General features: G+C 42.0%; 1 protein-coding gene across 1 annotated transcript in view; it reads left to right on the top strand.

Moving 5' to 3' along the window:
* The window catches only part of MAP4K1 (mitogen-activated protein kinase kinase kinase kinase 1), a 539,453-nt gene that overhangs the window by 163,875 nt on the left and 358,730 nt on the right, over window positions 1-16,848 (top strand). Inside the window, exons 4-6 of the mRNA XM_069206994.1 lie at window positions 5,502-5,566; window positions 11,112-11,167; window positions 11,421-11,468. Coding sequence (XP_069063095.1) covers window positions 5,502-5,566; window positions 11,112-11,167; window positions 11,421-11,468 — 169 coding nt within the window. The remainder of the gene's footprint in view (window positions 1-5,501; window positions 5,567-11,111; window positions 11,168-11,420; window positions 11,469-16,848) is intronic.

The following is a 16,848-nucleotide window of genomic DNA, read 5'->3' as shown; positions in this document are numbered from 1 at the left end:
ATGAGAGGAGGCGTTGAGGAGGAAAACGTACATATGAATTCTGAAAGAGTGGCAAGTTAAAACCTGTTGTGACCATGTTAAAGGCAAGAAACATTGTCTCACAAACAATGCATTGCAGTCTTTAAGTTGAACAGAATTGCAGTCATATTGCTATTTATAGAAAGAAAGTGTCAGAAGATTACCCACTAAATCAAACTTCTACAGGAGCAAATGCCTTTTACCCAACTCCCTCCGACAGATGTATGCTCAGACTTTAACTGATTATCTGAACCCTGCATCTGCTAGGGGGAAAGGGAAATGGGAATAGAAAAAGAGAGACCGCCTCCAGATCCAATTCCAGTCTGTTCTTCCTACTTGAAGATAGGATATTCAGTGTGTGTCTCTAAAAACCTGCACCTTTCTTATTAAATGGATTTTTTTAGAGGAAGGACCTGCAGTCTGGTGATAAGAGCATAGCTAAGTGCATTCCTACTGCGCATTCAACTATTCAGCCACTCACATTCACCCAATTCTATTGTTCTCCTAACCTGAATCTTTTGAGAGACTAGCCTCTCTCTAAGAGAACAATGTTAACTTACTATCTTCTTTTCTCCAGGAGTCAGAGGTTTGCAAAGTTCCCTGGAGAACAGTTCAAAATTTCACAAAAAATACAAACTACTAATATATTTTACAGAAAACGAAAACTCCTCCTCAAGGTTCAGTTTTCTGAACAGTCTCTAGCAATTAGTCTGAGCACTGAGGTTTGACTCTAAGACTGACAAGTCTGCAAAGCAAAGAGTTCCTGAATATATATATTGGCAGGTCTGGAAATCATACAAAAGGATTCCTTACTGCAGTTGCTTGAAGTTCTGTTAAGCCAAAATGAATTTTCCTCAGAAAGCAGATAGTTGTTGGAAGAAGGAAAAAATTCAGCTTCTTCAAAAGGGAAAAAGTAGCTGCTGTGCACACTGCAACAAAAAAAAGAATGAATTACTCAAAACTGGAAGAATTCTCTATGAAACTAAGGCCCGTATTTATACTCCGTTTGCGCCGAATTAGCGTCGTTTTTTTCGACGCAAATTCGGCGCAAAACTAACGCCATATTTATACTTTGGCGTTAGGCGCGTCTAGCGCCAAAGTATGAGTAAAGAGCGTCATTTTTTTGCGTGAACGCCTTCCTTGCGTTAATGAGATGCAAGGAAGGCGTTCCCGTCTAAAAAAATGACGGCGACGCAAATGCGTCGTATTTATACTCCCGGGCAAAAATCACGCCCGGGAGTGGGCGGGTCAAAAAACCCCGCATTTGCGCCACTTTTTAACGCCTGGGTCAGGGTAGGCGTTAAGGGGCCTGTGGGCTCAAAATGAGCCCACAGGTGCCCTCCCATGCCCCCAGGGACCCCCCCTGCCACCCCTGCCCACCCCAGGAGGACACCCAAGGCTGGAGGGACCCACCCCAGGGACATTCAGGTAAGTTCAGGTAAGTATAAAAAAAAAAAAATTATAATTTTTTTTTGGCATAGGGGGGCCTGATTTGTGCCCCCCTACATGCCACAATGCCCAATGACCATGCCCAGGGGACATAAGTCCCCTGGGCATGGCCATTGGGCAAGGGGGCATGACTCCTGTCTTTACTAAGACAGGAGTCATGTAAATGGCGTCTGGGCGTCGTTTTAAATGGCGCAAATCGGGTTAAGACGATTTTTTAGCGTCAACCTGACTTGCGCCATTTTAAGACGCCCTAACGCCATTTTTCCCAACGCCGGCGCTGCCTGGTGTACGTGGTTTTTTTCCACGCACACCAGGCAGCGCCGGTCTGCTTGCGCCGGCTAACGCCATTCAATAAATACGGCGCCCGCATGGTGCTTCAGAATGGCGTTAGCCGGCGCAAAATTTTTTGACGCTAAACTGCGTTAGCGCAGTTTAGCGTCTAAAAGTATAAATACGGGCCTAAGTGCCTCAGGAACACTGCTCATTCTCCTCAGGATGACAGTTGAATTTCAGGGCTCTTAGAGAGAAACAGCTGGAGGGAAGCTTCAGCACGAGACTAAGGTAGAAACACCAGAGCGCTGACCTCACAAGGATTTGCGGCCACCATCTTGAGTGGCAGTTAAACCTGAAGAAGCTGGTTCTAAGAACAGTCTCCGCAAGAGCCACTGCAACCAATGAGGGAACAAGGTTTTGCTGAGGGAAGAACTTAACAACGCTGGCAATAGTTTTCCTGACAGAAGGTCCTGCAGTAATATGAGAGCTGGCACAGAGGAGAAAATATTACTTATAAATGTTGAGAAAACAGTGTAAACCTACGTTGTAACTAAATTGAAGGTAGGACCTGGCTCCTCAGGGATGTTCCATTGCAGCCTTCCTCCCAGAGAATAGAGGTACCGAGCGAGGGAAGCATGTTGGGAAATAATTGTTGAATTGTGACCTAAACATCAGCTAAAATCAATCAAGTTATGTTCCCACACTTCCCATCGCCTGTGATGCAGGAAACAGAAGGTCGCATGAAAGAAAACCACCTTTGCAACAGAAAGTTCTTCTGTCGCTCCCCAGAGAGCCATCTGTCCAGGACGCAAGCCACGCCCTCTCTATTTTTATAGTTGGTAATTTCTTGTCACAGTCCCTACTATATGAGGGTGAGCACCAGTTGGTGGGTACATACAAGATCACTTGTCTTCTTGATTCTAAAAAAAAATTCCAGCCCCATGCCCTCCAAACCTGAGCAAACCAGAACTTGCCTCTTCACAGATAAGTTCCTGTATGTGATAGGAAGTAGTGTATATGTAAAAGATATAGAAGGAAGAGGGGAGAAACAGCTTATGACAACGAAGAACAGTATTTAGGCCCTCATTGTGAGTAGCCTCTTAATTCTGATGGGGATTGATTAAGGCAAGTACCCACACCATTGGGGAGATGAGATTTGCAGGAATGCAAAAGATCTGTTTAGGCTCACCAGGGTATTTTGGCTGCTAACAGTCAAAATCTCTGGGTGAAACTCTGGGGTGAAATGAGAAATTAGTGTGGGAATCAGACTTGAATTATTAATTGCCCTGGTAATTCCTCATTTTTAAAGGACCTTCAGCACCCCATTTATAATCCTCCAGTAACTCCATAGTCCCCAATAATCCCAGTCTTGGTAACCTCATGGAGAGCATCCACTTAGCTAATACATTATTACCAATTCAGTATTTCAATAATGGTGTCTGAACACATTACCTGATGCAGAGCTTTCATGCACATCTTTGTGAGTTGCAAGGAAGGGGGGTGCCTCTTTCATCCTACTATCCCACTTTTTCCATTGGAGTGGATGTTGACATTGTGAGTGCGGGTATTGCACTAGCAAAGCCTTCTTTTTTGTGCACTGAAGGTTTCTTACATGCAAAAACATTTTGTCATATTAGCCCTAATTGTAGAAGACATTTTGTATAGAAGGTCATAGAAATGACTACTATAAGATGCCACTTCCTAGATTTCTTGTTAGAATTATCCTCTTGAATTCAGAAAGAGATGATATGCTTACCCAGTCACTATCTTGACAAGATTGAAGTAGGAATCATTTTGATTTATTTATGAAAAATGCCAGAACACAGTATAATTTACATTTTATAGCAATAGATTTGACCTTAGTTAACAGTTTCCAACCCTGAAGTTGTATGACTTAAGTCATAATTCTTCCACTTTTAATCCTGAAATTAATAAGGATTTCCATATGTTTGACCATGAAACCACATTAACGGCTGTGGAGAGCCTCAGTCAACACAACAACAATTTGTCAGAACTCATCAAAATGATGCAGAAGGCATCGGGGGAGTGGTAGATAAAGAACAACCCACAATTGTAAACATCAGTGAGTTGTACAGTCATACCTAGAAAAATTACTAACTTACCAGAGAAATATGCCAAATATCAGAGGTACCACAATCTACAGTAATAGCCACACCGATTTACACCTGACAAATTCAAGACAAAAGAAGAACTTGTCTTAGGAACAGATAGCAAACCAAGATGAATTATTCATCAGTAGTTCAAACATCTAAGCCTAATTTAGTTGAGGATGAATCTCATAAAAAGCAAGACAAAGACAACAAAAACCAGAAGAGAAGGAAGGCACTATCATAAGAGTGCCAGTGAGCATTATTATCTCAATGATTTGAACCTCTGCATCTTTTCTCCCATTTTTATCTCTGTATGCTTTTCCATTACTGTCCCCACTGGCTCGTACATTTGTTTTTCTGATGACTACTGGTATTTCTACATGCACATAGCTGTTCTTTGTGCTACTATTCCCGTGTCTATCACCCCTTGTGGAAATTTACACTCTCAACTCCTGCTCAATTCTGGGCGGCTGGAGGGTCTCCTCATATTGCTTCCATGCCTGAGACTCCTTCTGTAACCCTTTTATTTTCTCATCATATTTGGCTCCTACCAATGGGTGCTTTAGATGCCAGACATTGACCCTTGTCCTTCCTGTAGAAGGTTGTCAGGCCCTTAATTCTGCATGCTCTTACTCCTTTAACACTCATTTTCCTTGATGATGCCCATGAAGGCCATTTCTTTTTCTCATCCTTGGCTCTGTCTATCACTGATCTTCACTGAACCCAGCCAAGACTCCCACCCCACTCCACTCCTCTGCCAAAGGGTCTACTTTTTCCACCCAAATGTGTGTACCCCTCTTCCACAGTCTCCTCCTTCTGTGCATTAATAAACTTTCAGTTTGTTGATCATCTGCTGCTCATCTAATTATCAAACATTTTGCCTTCTGATGCCATTGCACTGCGGCCTCACTTGCTAGGGTAAAGTAGAACCTGTTAAGCTCTTTGTTCAGCATTGCAGTGGTGGCCCCAGGCCCACCCCCTCTTGGTTCTTATGTCTTTGGGCAATCCCACCACCCCTTGCTGATGAGTATGATTGCCTCATGCAAGACCACTTTCACTTCTAATGTCTTTTTTCCCTTCTCATGAGGTGACATTTAACCATGCTGTTCACTTCCAACTTCCAAGTGGTCAGTGGCCTTTAATGGAACTCTCTTTGCTATTCTACCCAGAGTTTCCACACAGCTCTCCTGTCTAATTCACCTACACCCTCAAAAGGTGCTCTGTATCCTTCCCCCTTGTATGCTTGATCTTTTTGTGGCCTCAGACTTCCATTGTGCTTTACTTACACTGGTTTTCATGGCATCTTTTGTGTGCCTTATCTATTGTCTCTCTACAGCTAGCATTTTCTGTCTTTTAAACCCTCTCTCTGTTTAGTAACACCTGTCCTGCCAGTATCTCTCATATTTTCTTTTCCTTACCCTTCATACTTACCAACCCAGGACTGTTTCTCTTTGACTCATGAGACCTGTACTTTCATTCTCTTTCTAGTTTCTGTGTGACTAGGAGAACCTTTTCTGTTTTTTGCTCTCTATGCTTTCTCACAGTAGCCTCTCTGTTGTGTATAATGCCTTTCTTTTCATCCTGTTGCCACTTTCTCTCTAACATTTGATGCATGACTCTTATTCCCTTTTGTCTGTGTCTGTATCACAGGTATAACAAGTTATGGATCTGCATGGAGTACTGTGGAGGGGGCTCTCTTCAGGATCTCTACCATGGTAAGACTGGGATATATATTATGATGAAGATCAGTGTGTGCAAAGCTGAGATCGTGCGAGATCTTGTGGTAGTTGGGTCTCCATGCACCAAGCGGGATGTTGTAGTGATGGACTTGGTTTTTACCAAGCTTGGCTGTTGTGTTGGTAGGGTCTCCTTGTACTAAGCTGCTCTGTTGTGACAATGGACTCAATTTGGATCAGGCTAGGATATTTTGTTATTTTTGAGAGGCGGTCTCCTTGTACCTAATTGTGATGTTTTGATGATTTAGTTTTTTTTAAACAAGATAGGTTGTAGCAGTAGTACACTAGCAGTAGCAGACTCTGTTGGTACCCACTAGAGTGTTATGGTGGTTGTGTCTTCTTGTACCAAGCTGGGGTTTTCTGGTAGAGCATGTGCGGGTATCAAATTAGAGTACTGTGATGGTTGAGTCTCCTTGATGAGAACTGGGATGTTGAGGTGCTGGGCTCTGCTTTATGAAATTGGGGTATTGTGACCATTGAATCTGTGTGTACCAAATTTGGATATTGGACCGGAATTTCTAACAAGTGGTTTTAACACTTCCTACAATGAATGTGGTGATGTAAGGGTTCAGCTCCACTCCAGTAATTCATGATTATCAATAGGTACTCTGATTTAATTTCTTCAAATGTCTGATTTACAAGCATTGTTTATTGTTTTTACCATCTTCACTTGCGCATTGTCACATACTGAGAACCAGATAACGAGCAGTATGCCACCAATTCAAAAATAAAATACAAATTGTAGTCACTGAAACCTTTTGATATTCACAGAATTGGTAAACGCCGACTAGACCATTGGAATTAGCCTTTGAAAGAAGGCTTTCATTGATTTTTCTACATTGTCTCTTCAGCTGATTACACAGTGATGTCCCTGGCACTCTGAATATGATTGATGGAAGATACGAAACTTTTTTGCGCAAGTTCTGCATCTCCCCAACTCTAATTAAAACCCTTATGCTTTCTTAAGAGCAGCAAAATACCTTGGGTGGCCTTGCAACTGGGGAAGACTTAGTCAACGGAAACCTATTAATGCAATGCATTGCGGTGTAACGGGTAGCCAGTAGAATCCAGATTATCGTGACGTATGCATCTTCCTAAAAGTGTAATCAATTACAATGCACATTGGTCAGATTGATTTTGTGTTCACGAATCAGCCAGTTTGACTGATAATACCCAAATAAATTGTGCTGAAAACAGTAACTATCGAATAATGTGTTTACCACCTACGTTTGCAGTTTATAAAAATAACTGGTGTGCCTAGATGTTCTTGATAAGGTAACTGACATCTGTCACGAAACAGAACGACGTTGTTGTTTTAGCAGACAAGACTAGACAATCTTTAACCTTCAGAATAAATACACGCCTTCGCTGCAAATCTTATGGCATTGAAGGAGCCCTAAAGTGGGAAATCGAGACAATTGTCTAGTCAAGTATGGGTGACTATTCATAAAAATTCGGAAAAAATGTCAGGTGTGGCAGAAGTAGACTCGCACATCCTTTGCCTCCCATTAACATTAGAGCAGTGTTTCCCAAACTAGAGCTGATTTTTGGTGGGTCACCAAAGTCCAGGCAATAAATAAAGATGCCTCTAAATATAAATATCAGTAAATGAACTGTACACAGCAGTTAGGAGAGCAAAGTGACGCACATTTTGTGCAATTCTGTGTGATGTAAACAAAGATTTCTATAAGATCAGGACAAATCAAAACACTTTACTTGGTGATACACAAATGATAGCTAATAACTGAAAACTGCTTTTCACAGAGTGTCATTTGGCTGCATAATTGTTTTATCAGTAACATTGAATGTCTGTGCAAACTTAGTGACCATTTCAAGAAAAATGTCAGCAAATAACAGTGCAGTACCACACGGTACTTTAGCTACATTAAAAACCGCCCGCCTCATTTCCATTAAAGCTAGGTTGGTCGCGAAAGTTTGCTGTAATTAAAAATGTGTTGTGGCTCTAAAACGTTTGAGAAGCGCTGCACTAGAGGATTGACCCGGTATGTCAGCACTAGGCTTCAAAGGCTTCCTTGTTGCCCTGAGGGACTGATGCTGGAAAGAAGTCGAAACTACAGAAAATAAACAAGGCTCTTTGACATTGATTCTTGTTCACTTTTTGTTGCAACTGCAGCCTTCATGGCTCTTCAAATTTTGGATAGAGTAGGTCCCCTAGGACCTGGTGTCTTAAAGATACCTAAAAAGGGGTACCAGAGGACAAGCCAGGGTAAGTAGCTGATACCTCATGGCCCAAGCCTGTCATCTTTAGGGACAGAGAAGCAAGTTGATGAACTCTCTTAGACTGGGTGCACACTGTGGCCCATATTTATACTCTTTTAGCACCGCGTTTGCATAATTTTTTGACGCAAATGCGGCAGAAACGTACAGAACATAATTGAATTTTGTAAGTTTGCACCGCTTTTGCGTCAAAAAATGATGCCAATGCGGCGCTAGAAAAGTATAAATATGGCCTGTGTCTCTAGGGAGACTGGTGAACAATCCAGGAAAAAGGGACTTATTTATAGCCTAGTTTGTGTTGCACAAGCGATCAAACCTTGAGATTTATGAAGCCATGCAAGGCCACCTTGCATGGACCTGTGTGGCTTCATAAATATTGAATATTGTAACGCAACGGAAATCACTGCGTTACATTTCTCTGCCCAAGGGAGGCGTTTCCATGGGTGTTGCGTGGGTGTTATGGAGTTAGGGGAGGCCACGCAAATCAGTGTGTTGCCTTACTCTGTGCCAGGGAGGCATTCCATGGGCAATGTGGTGAGTTTTCCCACACAACACTCATGGATTTGACACATCTCTAGATTTACAAGAGCCTGTAAATCTGGGGATGCACCAAAACCTTACGCCTCCCCAGGGGAGGAGCAACGAGAAGAAATATATTTTTTTCTCCTCGTTTTTTCCTCTTTTTAAGTGTGTGGAATTCTGCAGCACACATAGAAAGAAGAAAAAGATTCTCAGGATTGTTTTGTGAAGAAAGGTGTCCCTTCCTGCATAAAAGGTATGCTGCCTACAACGCAGACACCCTTGCATCATGGTGCAAGGGTGCCTGCGTTGGCACTAGGCTGCCAAAACAGCTCCAGTGCAGAGGGAAAGGACAGGTATGCAACATATGCCATAGATATAGAGCATTTCTGCTCTTTCACTTTGACCCAGGGCAGCGCCGGAAGGGGACTTGCTGGGCACCCGACGCCAAATCTCTGTAAATTTGGGCCTTGGTCTGCAGCTAACCTAAATATTTGAAATGCATCTGGTCCTCTTGGGCCTATGTTGCACACTCTTGCTTTAAATAATATACATCAATAATTTCTTTGTAATAATGTGTTGAACAACAGTATTCATTATCAAAAAAGTAAAAAAATACCTACATAAAAATTGTCTCATACTTATCCATCACAAATAGAATCTCGGGATGCGTGGCTCATTTGTTACACCTCCTTAGATGAGCAAAAGCAAGAAATGTCAAATCTCACATGACTTCCAGCTCCAGAATGTCAGCAGGACATTGTCATATATCAGCAAATCCTCTAGCCTCCAAAGGTCACCAAGTAGGAGGTGACAGGGAAGGCAAAAGGGAAAGGTGTGGTGTGGTGAGGGCAAATGGACCAAATCCAGGTACCAGGATAGGGCACAACGGTAGGCCATGCAGCGGCAATGGGCTGTAATGGCAAGCAGGCTGGACAGTCCTTGTGGAGAGGGTGGCAAAGGCAGCGGCAGCCACCGCATGTGTCGGGGGGAGGTACGGGGATGACAATGGGGATGGGGTAAACACAAATACTTTTTAAAACACATGTCAGTTTGGTCAGCCTAAGACAGCCAGCCAAACTGACATGCGCACTTAGTGCACTCCACTCCTTCTACCCTCTACCCCCTCCCATGGCCTCGCCCTGACCCCCCCAAACAAGCTGGCTAAGCCAGCAGCTGAAAAATAAAATGATAATCAAATATTGTTTTATTTTTCAGCTACTGGCTCTTAGCCAGTGGACCAACACTCGACCATTGCAGAGGAGCCGTCCCTGGGCAAAGGGGAGAGTGGGACATTAAACTGTGCCAACAAATCTTAGGAAATTTAAATAAATACCATTTGTACAATGCATCTTATGCCTTTGAAAATTTGCAAATACCTCAAAAACACTCTTCAGTCAGCTTGTAAACCAATCACAACCCAATAGCTGACACATGACCTTGCCTATGACCATTCCCTCAGGTTCCAGCTGCTAAGACAGATGTTGTGGCTGCCTGGCAGGGAGTTGTGCAACTGCTGTCATCCATCTTACACAGGCCTCCCAAGTCTCACAGGATGAGTTCAAGTGACCCATGCGTAGGCAGGGTTCTTCTGCCCCACAGAAGATTACTAAGGCAACACTCCATACCTTTACCAGAAGAAAAAAGAATTTGCATGATTTACATAAGTCCATCTGATTCGCGTATATTCACAGACAGAAAAACAATAAAGACACGCCTACGCGAATTTGTGGCATGAAGGACTTGCCATTGAATTTTCTGAAAACATATTTTGTTTATTCAGATTGCTATATTATTAGTACCATATTTTTTAGGGCAGTTTTAGATTGCCAGCTTTACTATACTTTAGCTTGGCAGCTTGTTACAGGGCAAAGGTCAGACTGCAGTTCATGTATAGATTTGAAGGTTATTGTGTGCCCAGTGGGGGATTCCAGTACTGTGAAGAAAGTGGTAAAACGAGAGCCATGTATGTGGGAGGGTCCTGCTGCCAAAAAGAGGGAATAGAGTGGAGGATTGTATGTGTCGAGTGTCTCCGAACCCAAGAGAATCAGAGGTGGAGGTAGTGCTTGAGGGCTCGCCAAGTAATAAGAAGCAAAATACGTAAGCAGAGGGTGTTTAAAGGGAGTAGCAGACATGAAAGGAGAGTGGCACAATGGAAGATGTGTGTTCGAAAGTCTTCCGACAGCCAGAAAGCCTAAAAGTGAAGGCTTGTGCTTGGGTGCATTTTAACACTCATGGAAAATGAAAATAAGGGGATAAGGGCATCTGTAGTCTTCCAGCTCAGCCAGTGCAAGAGGCAGATGTGGTGATATGTGCTACAAAAATATCACTGAAGTGGAAAGGGAGTGGTAGAAATGGTTCTAGAGGAATCAATGCAAGTGTTAACAGTGTGTGTGTATGTGTTGGCGTGTGCATGCGTGCGCATGCGTGGGCGTGAGAGTGATTACATTCATGGCTGCGTGTAGAAATGGATGGATGAGCCTGAATGGACGTAGTACAAACAAAGGGAACGGTTAGTCTGCCACTACTGAGAAGGTAGTGGTAAAAGGTAGGAGTTATTCAACAAGCTTTATAGAATCTCCAGTCATTAAGTAGTGTGTGGTAGAATGTCTGGAGAGTCCAACGGGACCAAGGAGAGTGGGCGATAACTGAAGTTGTAGATGAAGCCCATGACATTTTACGGGAGCAGAAATGATTGACAGTCTTGACCATCTGGTTGGAGTAAAGCCACACTAATGACGACTAATGTCACATTTTCTTTTGACAGTTACAGGACCACTATCTGAGCATCAGATTGCCTATGTATGCCGGGAAATGCTGCAGGTGAGGCTGAAAGCTCCGTTTCACAACTATAGAAAAATAATATGGCTGCCTGATTGCACACCTTCTCCCCAGCTCATTGCACCTCAGGGATTGTCATTGGCCGTCTGGCATGTCGTTTTCTTCTCCTAGGATTTATAAATATTTGATCTGGCTGGAGAAGTTGTTATTAAAAATGTTCTGTTTTGGAAATCAAAGTACTTGATTTCACATGATTTCTCTTTTGTCTTTCTCACCCATCCTGTTGTGAATTTAGGGCTTGGCCTACCTCCACAATCAAGGAAAGATTCACAGAGACATAAAGGTAATGAGATAATGGCACCTTGAAAAATGCACTTGCGTTATTATTTCTAGCCAAAATGCTGTCTGTGTACTCCAATGACGCAGAAACAGAAACAGCAAAGAACCAAGATCACACTGGTGTAGGTTGACCAAGGCAACATTAGAAGATTTATTTTTAGAAAAGTACAGAAAACGTTTCAATCTTATTAAATGAGGTTCTTATGGTTTTTAGGGAGAGTTAGATTGTGGAGGGCATCATTTTCTGTCTTGAAGCCACCCTGTGTCAGCTAAAGTTAAAACAGTCTGGCAATTTTGCTATTGTTGCCAGGGAAAAATATGCTTCCCTGGATTGTGTCCTGCTGACTGCATCTTGCTATTATTGGTGGCTTCAAACTCTAGATTCAGGCCTCCAATGGCACCATTCCACTGTCTTCTTTTTTAGGCTGCATTGGTTAGGGTTTAATCAACTAATCAAACTCCCACACGCTGCAAAAGGAAACTCTGGATATAATTTTGTTAAAAATAAATGCATTCCCATCATTAGCACCTCTGCATCTGATATGATCATTTCTGGGTTGAATTTCGGCTGCTCATGCCACCCATGGGTCACCCTTGAGGGCAATATTCCCACATCATTGCTGAGCCAACAGCTACTTTCAGGAAGCTATTAAGGAGACTTTCATGGCCCAAGCAATACAGCCTTTGACTTGTTTCCTGAAACATGCATACCATCATAACGTGCTCTATCACCTCAAGATAATACTGGTGCAATGCTCATCTAAAGAAAAGTCACTCTCATAACACCTGGAACCCCCATCGGCACACGCCATATGTAATTCTAGAGCAGGAAGTTGATCTCCAATTTAAGGTCTTTATGGATTTTCTACCCCTCTGTCAGTGCTGCGAATACTTTGAGGTCTATCACTTTCAGTTTATTAAAATCGTTTTTGACCTCAACTAAGATCAACAATTTTAAACATCATACAAATACAGCAATTTCCACACTTATTCATGAACTATTCATAATTAATAAAATAGAATAAAATAAACACATGCATACTGCGGAGACACTGTAAAACGAATGAGTTGATCTAAATCATTTATATTAAATTTCATATATAATGTAGATAAAAAAACAATTCAGTGGCGCTACGAGTGCCAAAAAAGTGGAATCTGTGTGTTTCAGATCTTGCTTTCCATCCCGACATTAAAGGCACAAGGTGGAATCCTGTTTTTGACCTACCCATCTGTTAGTGTACACCTTCAAAGGAAGGATAGCTAATCTTCAATGAAGTATAACTCTTCATACACTGTCCTCCAAAGCTAAGGCAAGCCTCGAAAATTCTACTCACCCATTCGCTATAGGGAGTCGTTTTACCAGGTCTAGCTATTTTTAGGACTTACTCATCCTGCCAGTTGACATAGTTCTGTTCAGTCAGAAAGTGAAGGAGGCCTTTAAATCTTGTTATTGTCACATTCAGAGACAGAGGTCAAAAGTCAGTTTGTTTTACAATTAATTTTCCTTCTTACTGCAGAGTTCCAGGATTTTGTCAGTTTTTTCTAACACACAACATCTACACAGCTAAGTCATCTGTACAAACATTTCAATAAATAGGCCCATATTTATACTTTTTGACGCAAACCAACCTGCGGTAGCGCAAGTTTGCATCAAAAAGTTTAACGCCGGCTACCGCCATTCCAACGTGCCAGCCGGGCGTCATATTTAATGAATGATGATAGCCAGTGCTGCGGCCTGGTTAGCGTCAAAATAATTGACGTTAACCGGGCAGCGGAGGCGTAGGGGAGACTGGGGGTTGTACATCAAAGAATGACACACAACACCCATGGAAATGACTTCTGTCTTAGCAAAGACAGGAGTCATGCCCCCCTGCCCAATGGCCATGCCCAGGGGACTTCTGTCCCCTGGGCATGGCCATTGGGCACAGTGGCATGAAGTGGGGCCCAAGTTAGGCCCCCCTATGCCACTTAAAAAATAAAAGAAAATGACTTACCCCTACTTACCTGTACTTACCGTAGATGGGTCCCCCATCCATGGGTGTCCTCCAGGGGTGGGCAAGGGTGGCAGGGGGTGTCCGTGGGCACAGGGAAGGGCACCTGTGGACTGCTTCCATGGTCGGGGACCATGGAAATGAGCCCACAGGTCCTCTAACGCCAGCCCTGACCCAGGCGTTAAAAAATGCCTCTCAACAGGTTTGGAGCCATTTTTAAGGCCCTCCTCCTCCCGGGCGTCATTTTTGCACGGGAGTATAAATAAGGCGCAAATGCCTTTGAGTCATTTTTTGCCCGGGAATGCTTACCTTGCATCTCATTGACGCAAGGTAGGTTTCCACTGTAACAATCCTAACTCCAAAGTATTAATATGGAGTTAGATTTGCGCCGGATTTGCGTCAAAAGAAATGACGCAAATCCGGCGCAAACAGAGTATAAATATGGGCCATAGTTCATTAGTTGTGAAAGCCCATTGTTTGTACTTCTGTGTGATGAAAAACTTATTTTAATAGGGTGAAAACAGATCAGAACACTTTACTTGGTGATGTGCAAAGAATGTTTTCTTAAACTAGATTTTCACAGATTTGGTAATACATTATATAGTTTTAACAGTAAAGCTGGAAGTTAGTTGGATTTTTCTTGGAAACTTTCTGTCTGTAAACAACAATGTGGGACAACATCATGCCTTAGTAATATATTTATTAAAAGTGAGTATTTAACCATAAACCTTCCTGCTCTGGTAGCAATGCTAATAGTAAACTAAGAGGCAAGTAATGGCTCATGAGTCCTCTATATGTGGGCTAGATACTTTTTATACATGTTGCAAACTTTTAGTCTATTTAATGAAACATGGAAGTTTTTTTGTACAGCAGAAATGCTGCGCTACATATTTAAAGGTACACTCATATGTGAGAATAAAGAAAAAGGTGACTCTGTAAACTGGAATATTTGCCTAGGATCACAGAATTTGAGACCCGCTTATGGGTCAAGTACATTACAGTTATGGTCGAGTAGATTATTCAAGTTACTCGACCTGCAGGTCTAGTAACATTTTTATGAATTTTCGAGGCCTGGCTAAGGGCTAATATTCTTTGAGACTGTTTAAGGCATACCGTATCTGGAAGAGACCTATACATTTTAAAGTTTGTGCAACGTATGCTGTCTAAAATATACCTTAATCTCGGGATTGTGTTTTCCAAAATAGTCTTAATCGTGCAGGTTACCATCTTTCTAATGCTAATTGGAGGTTTGCAGCAAAGGTATAATATTTTTAGATGCTACCAATGTTTCAAATGTTAGAAATTCCCTCAGGGAACCAATGGAAGCATTAATTATACTGTGTGACCAGCAAAATATGTTTGCAAAACATTGGGCATATGTATTGGCCAAGTGCAACTCCATTCTCAATTCCTGAACTGGAACTGCTGGGCCAAACATAAACAAATTCTGTAAAATCCTTCCCCTATAAAAATTTATAAAAGACAATTTACCCATGGGGTTGTATTCAACCGAGTAGGATAAGTTAGGTGGATTTTCTGTTTTATAAATATCCAGTAAGCACATAAAAATGTCTCTTCCCTGTAGATTTATAAACTTTGTTTAAAACACTGGCATGGGAAAGCAATTTGTGCCATACACACCTTTTTTAAAACACTGGCATGGGCTGCCACTTTGTGCCCTATTTGTGAGAAATGTTGTCTGTTTACAAGGTTGTGAGAAAATATTCTACCAAGATAGGAATGTATATCTTTCACCTGCTCCAATCACTCTACCCCTATATACCATCAGAATGGTTTACACATTTTTCTAACCTCGAAAGCAACCACCTTGGTTTTGATATACTTATGTTTAGTAAATTCTTCCAAGCATATGCATCTAAGATATCAATGTTGTGCTGCAATCCAGTCGAGGTTAAGTAAAAAAATAACAACATCATCAGCCTTTATCAGTCTATGGAGAGATTGGGAGGAATGTATAGGCGGAACATTTCTTGCCGGAAAGAATTAGTTAGGTAAGGCATAAAGAAACAGAGAAAACAATAATGGTGCCAGTAGACATCCCTGTTTCAACAATTTCTTGTTTGTAATTTTGGTGTTAAACCTTTATTCCCACCTATCAATAGTGTGCACCAAATGGATGTGTGTAGAGCAATTATTAATCTTAGGGGCAGATTAAAGAGACCCTAGCGCCTCTTTGCGCCACATTAGTGACATTAGTGTCATTTTACGATGATGTGGCCCAACAAGGCCAAAATCGCAGCACTAAATTTACAAAGTGGCACAATCCATGCATTGTGCCAGTTTGTAACCCTTTGCGCTACATTATGCCTGCACCAGGCACAATTGACGCAAAGGTGGCGTTACCTTGTTAGGGGGGCTGAAAATATGGCACAAAGACTTCTCTTAGATTTCTTTGCATCATTTTTTTCAGCACTTTTAACTCCCGCTCAGAGCAGGTGTTAAAAGAAGGCACGCCATTGTTAACAATGGGCCTCAATGGGCTTTGCAGGATTAGCATAAACATTTTTTGACGCTAATCCTGCAAAGCTCTGAACTAGCGTAAAATATGTTGACGCTTGTTCTCCTAATTACCGCCATGGTGCGCAGTACCTTAGACTCGGCGCACACATGGTGGCTTTAGGGGGACACAAAGGGACACTGGGTGCAGAGCCACTTTTCTTAAATCTGACCCTTAGTATGTTAAAAGGTTTACTTAGATTTTTAAGTTTACTATACAGTTTACTATACAGAGTAGGCCTATTCACCCATTCAAAAGCAGTTGAGAAATCTATAAAAACAGTATGGAAAATGTGTGAGTGAAATGTGGCACATGTATCAATTAACACTTGTAAAATTGCAATATTATGCATAACTGAGTACTTTGTAATAAAACCAGACTGTTCACTAGGAATAAATCCTTTTCCTAAAGTCCAGTCTTATAGATGTTCTAATATACATTTTGCAAAGATTTTTCCTGTTGCATCTAGAAGAGTGATTTGCCTACAGTTTCCTGGAGTTATGCACAGACCTTTCTTGTGCAAAGGAATTATGATGCTCTCTACTAAAGACTTTGGTATTTGGCCTTTTTATAACGTGAATAATAGAAACAGAAAAATACCCCATGAATCTTGATCACCTTTCAGAACCAGTACTGACACCTGGTCAATACCCATCGTGCCATTATGCCAGAAGATCTGTCTCTTTTTATATATCTTGTGTTTTTCCTACTCAATAGAGGAGAGGCATCATCTGAACAAAGGTTATCACTCCCTTTAGGGGCAAGTGTAAGAGTTTCTGTATGCTGTCTGTCCCTTCCACAGACACCCACAGCTTTCTCACTGCCACAAATATGTGGAGCTGTACCATTGCAGCAGATGTCCCCAGCACTGTCTA

The sequence above is a fragment of the Pleurodeles waltl genome, chromosome 9 (genome assembly GCF_031143425.1).
Source record: "Pleurodeles waltl isolate 20211129_DDA chromosome 9, aPleWal1.hap1.20221129, whole genome shotgun sequence".
In the NCBI taxonomy this organism is placed as follows: Eukaryota; Metazoa; Chordata; class Amphibia; order Caudata; family Salamandridae; genus Pleurodeles; species Pleurodeles waltl.
The sequence above is the reverse complement of the archived record's forward strand: the minus strand, read 5'-3'. Positions and strand labels throughout refer to the sequence as shown.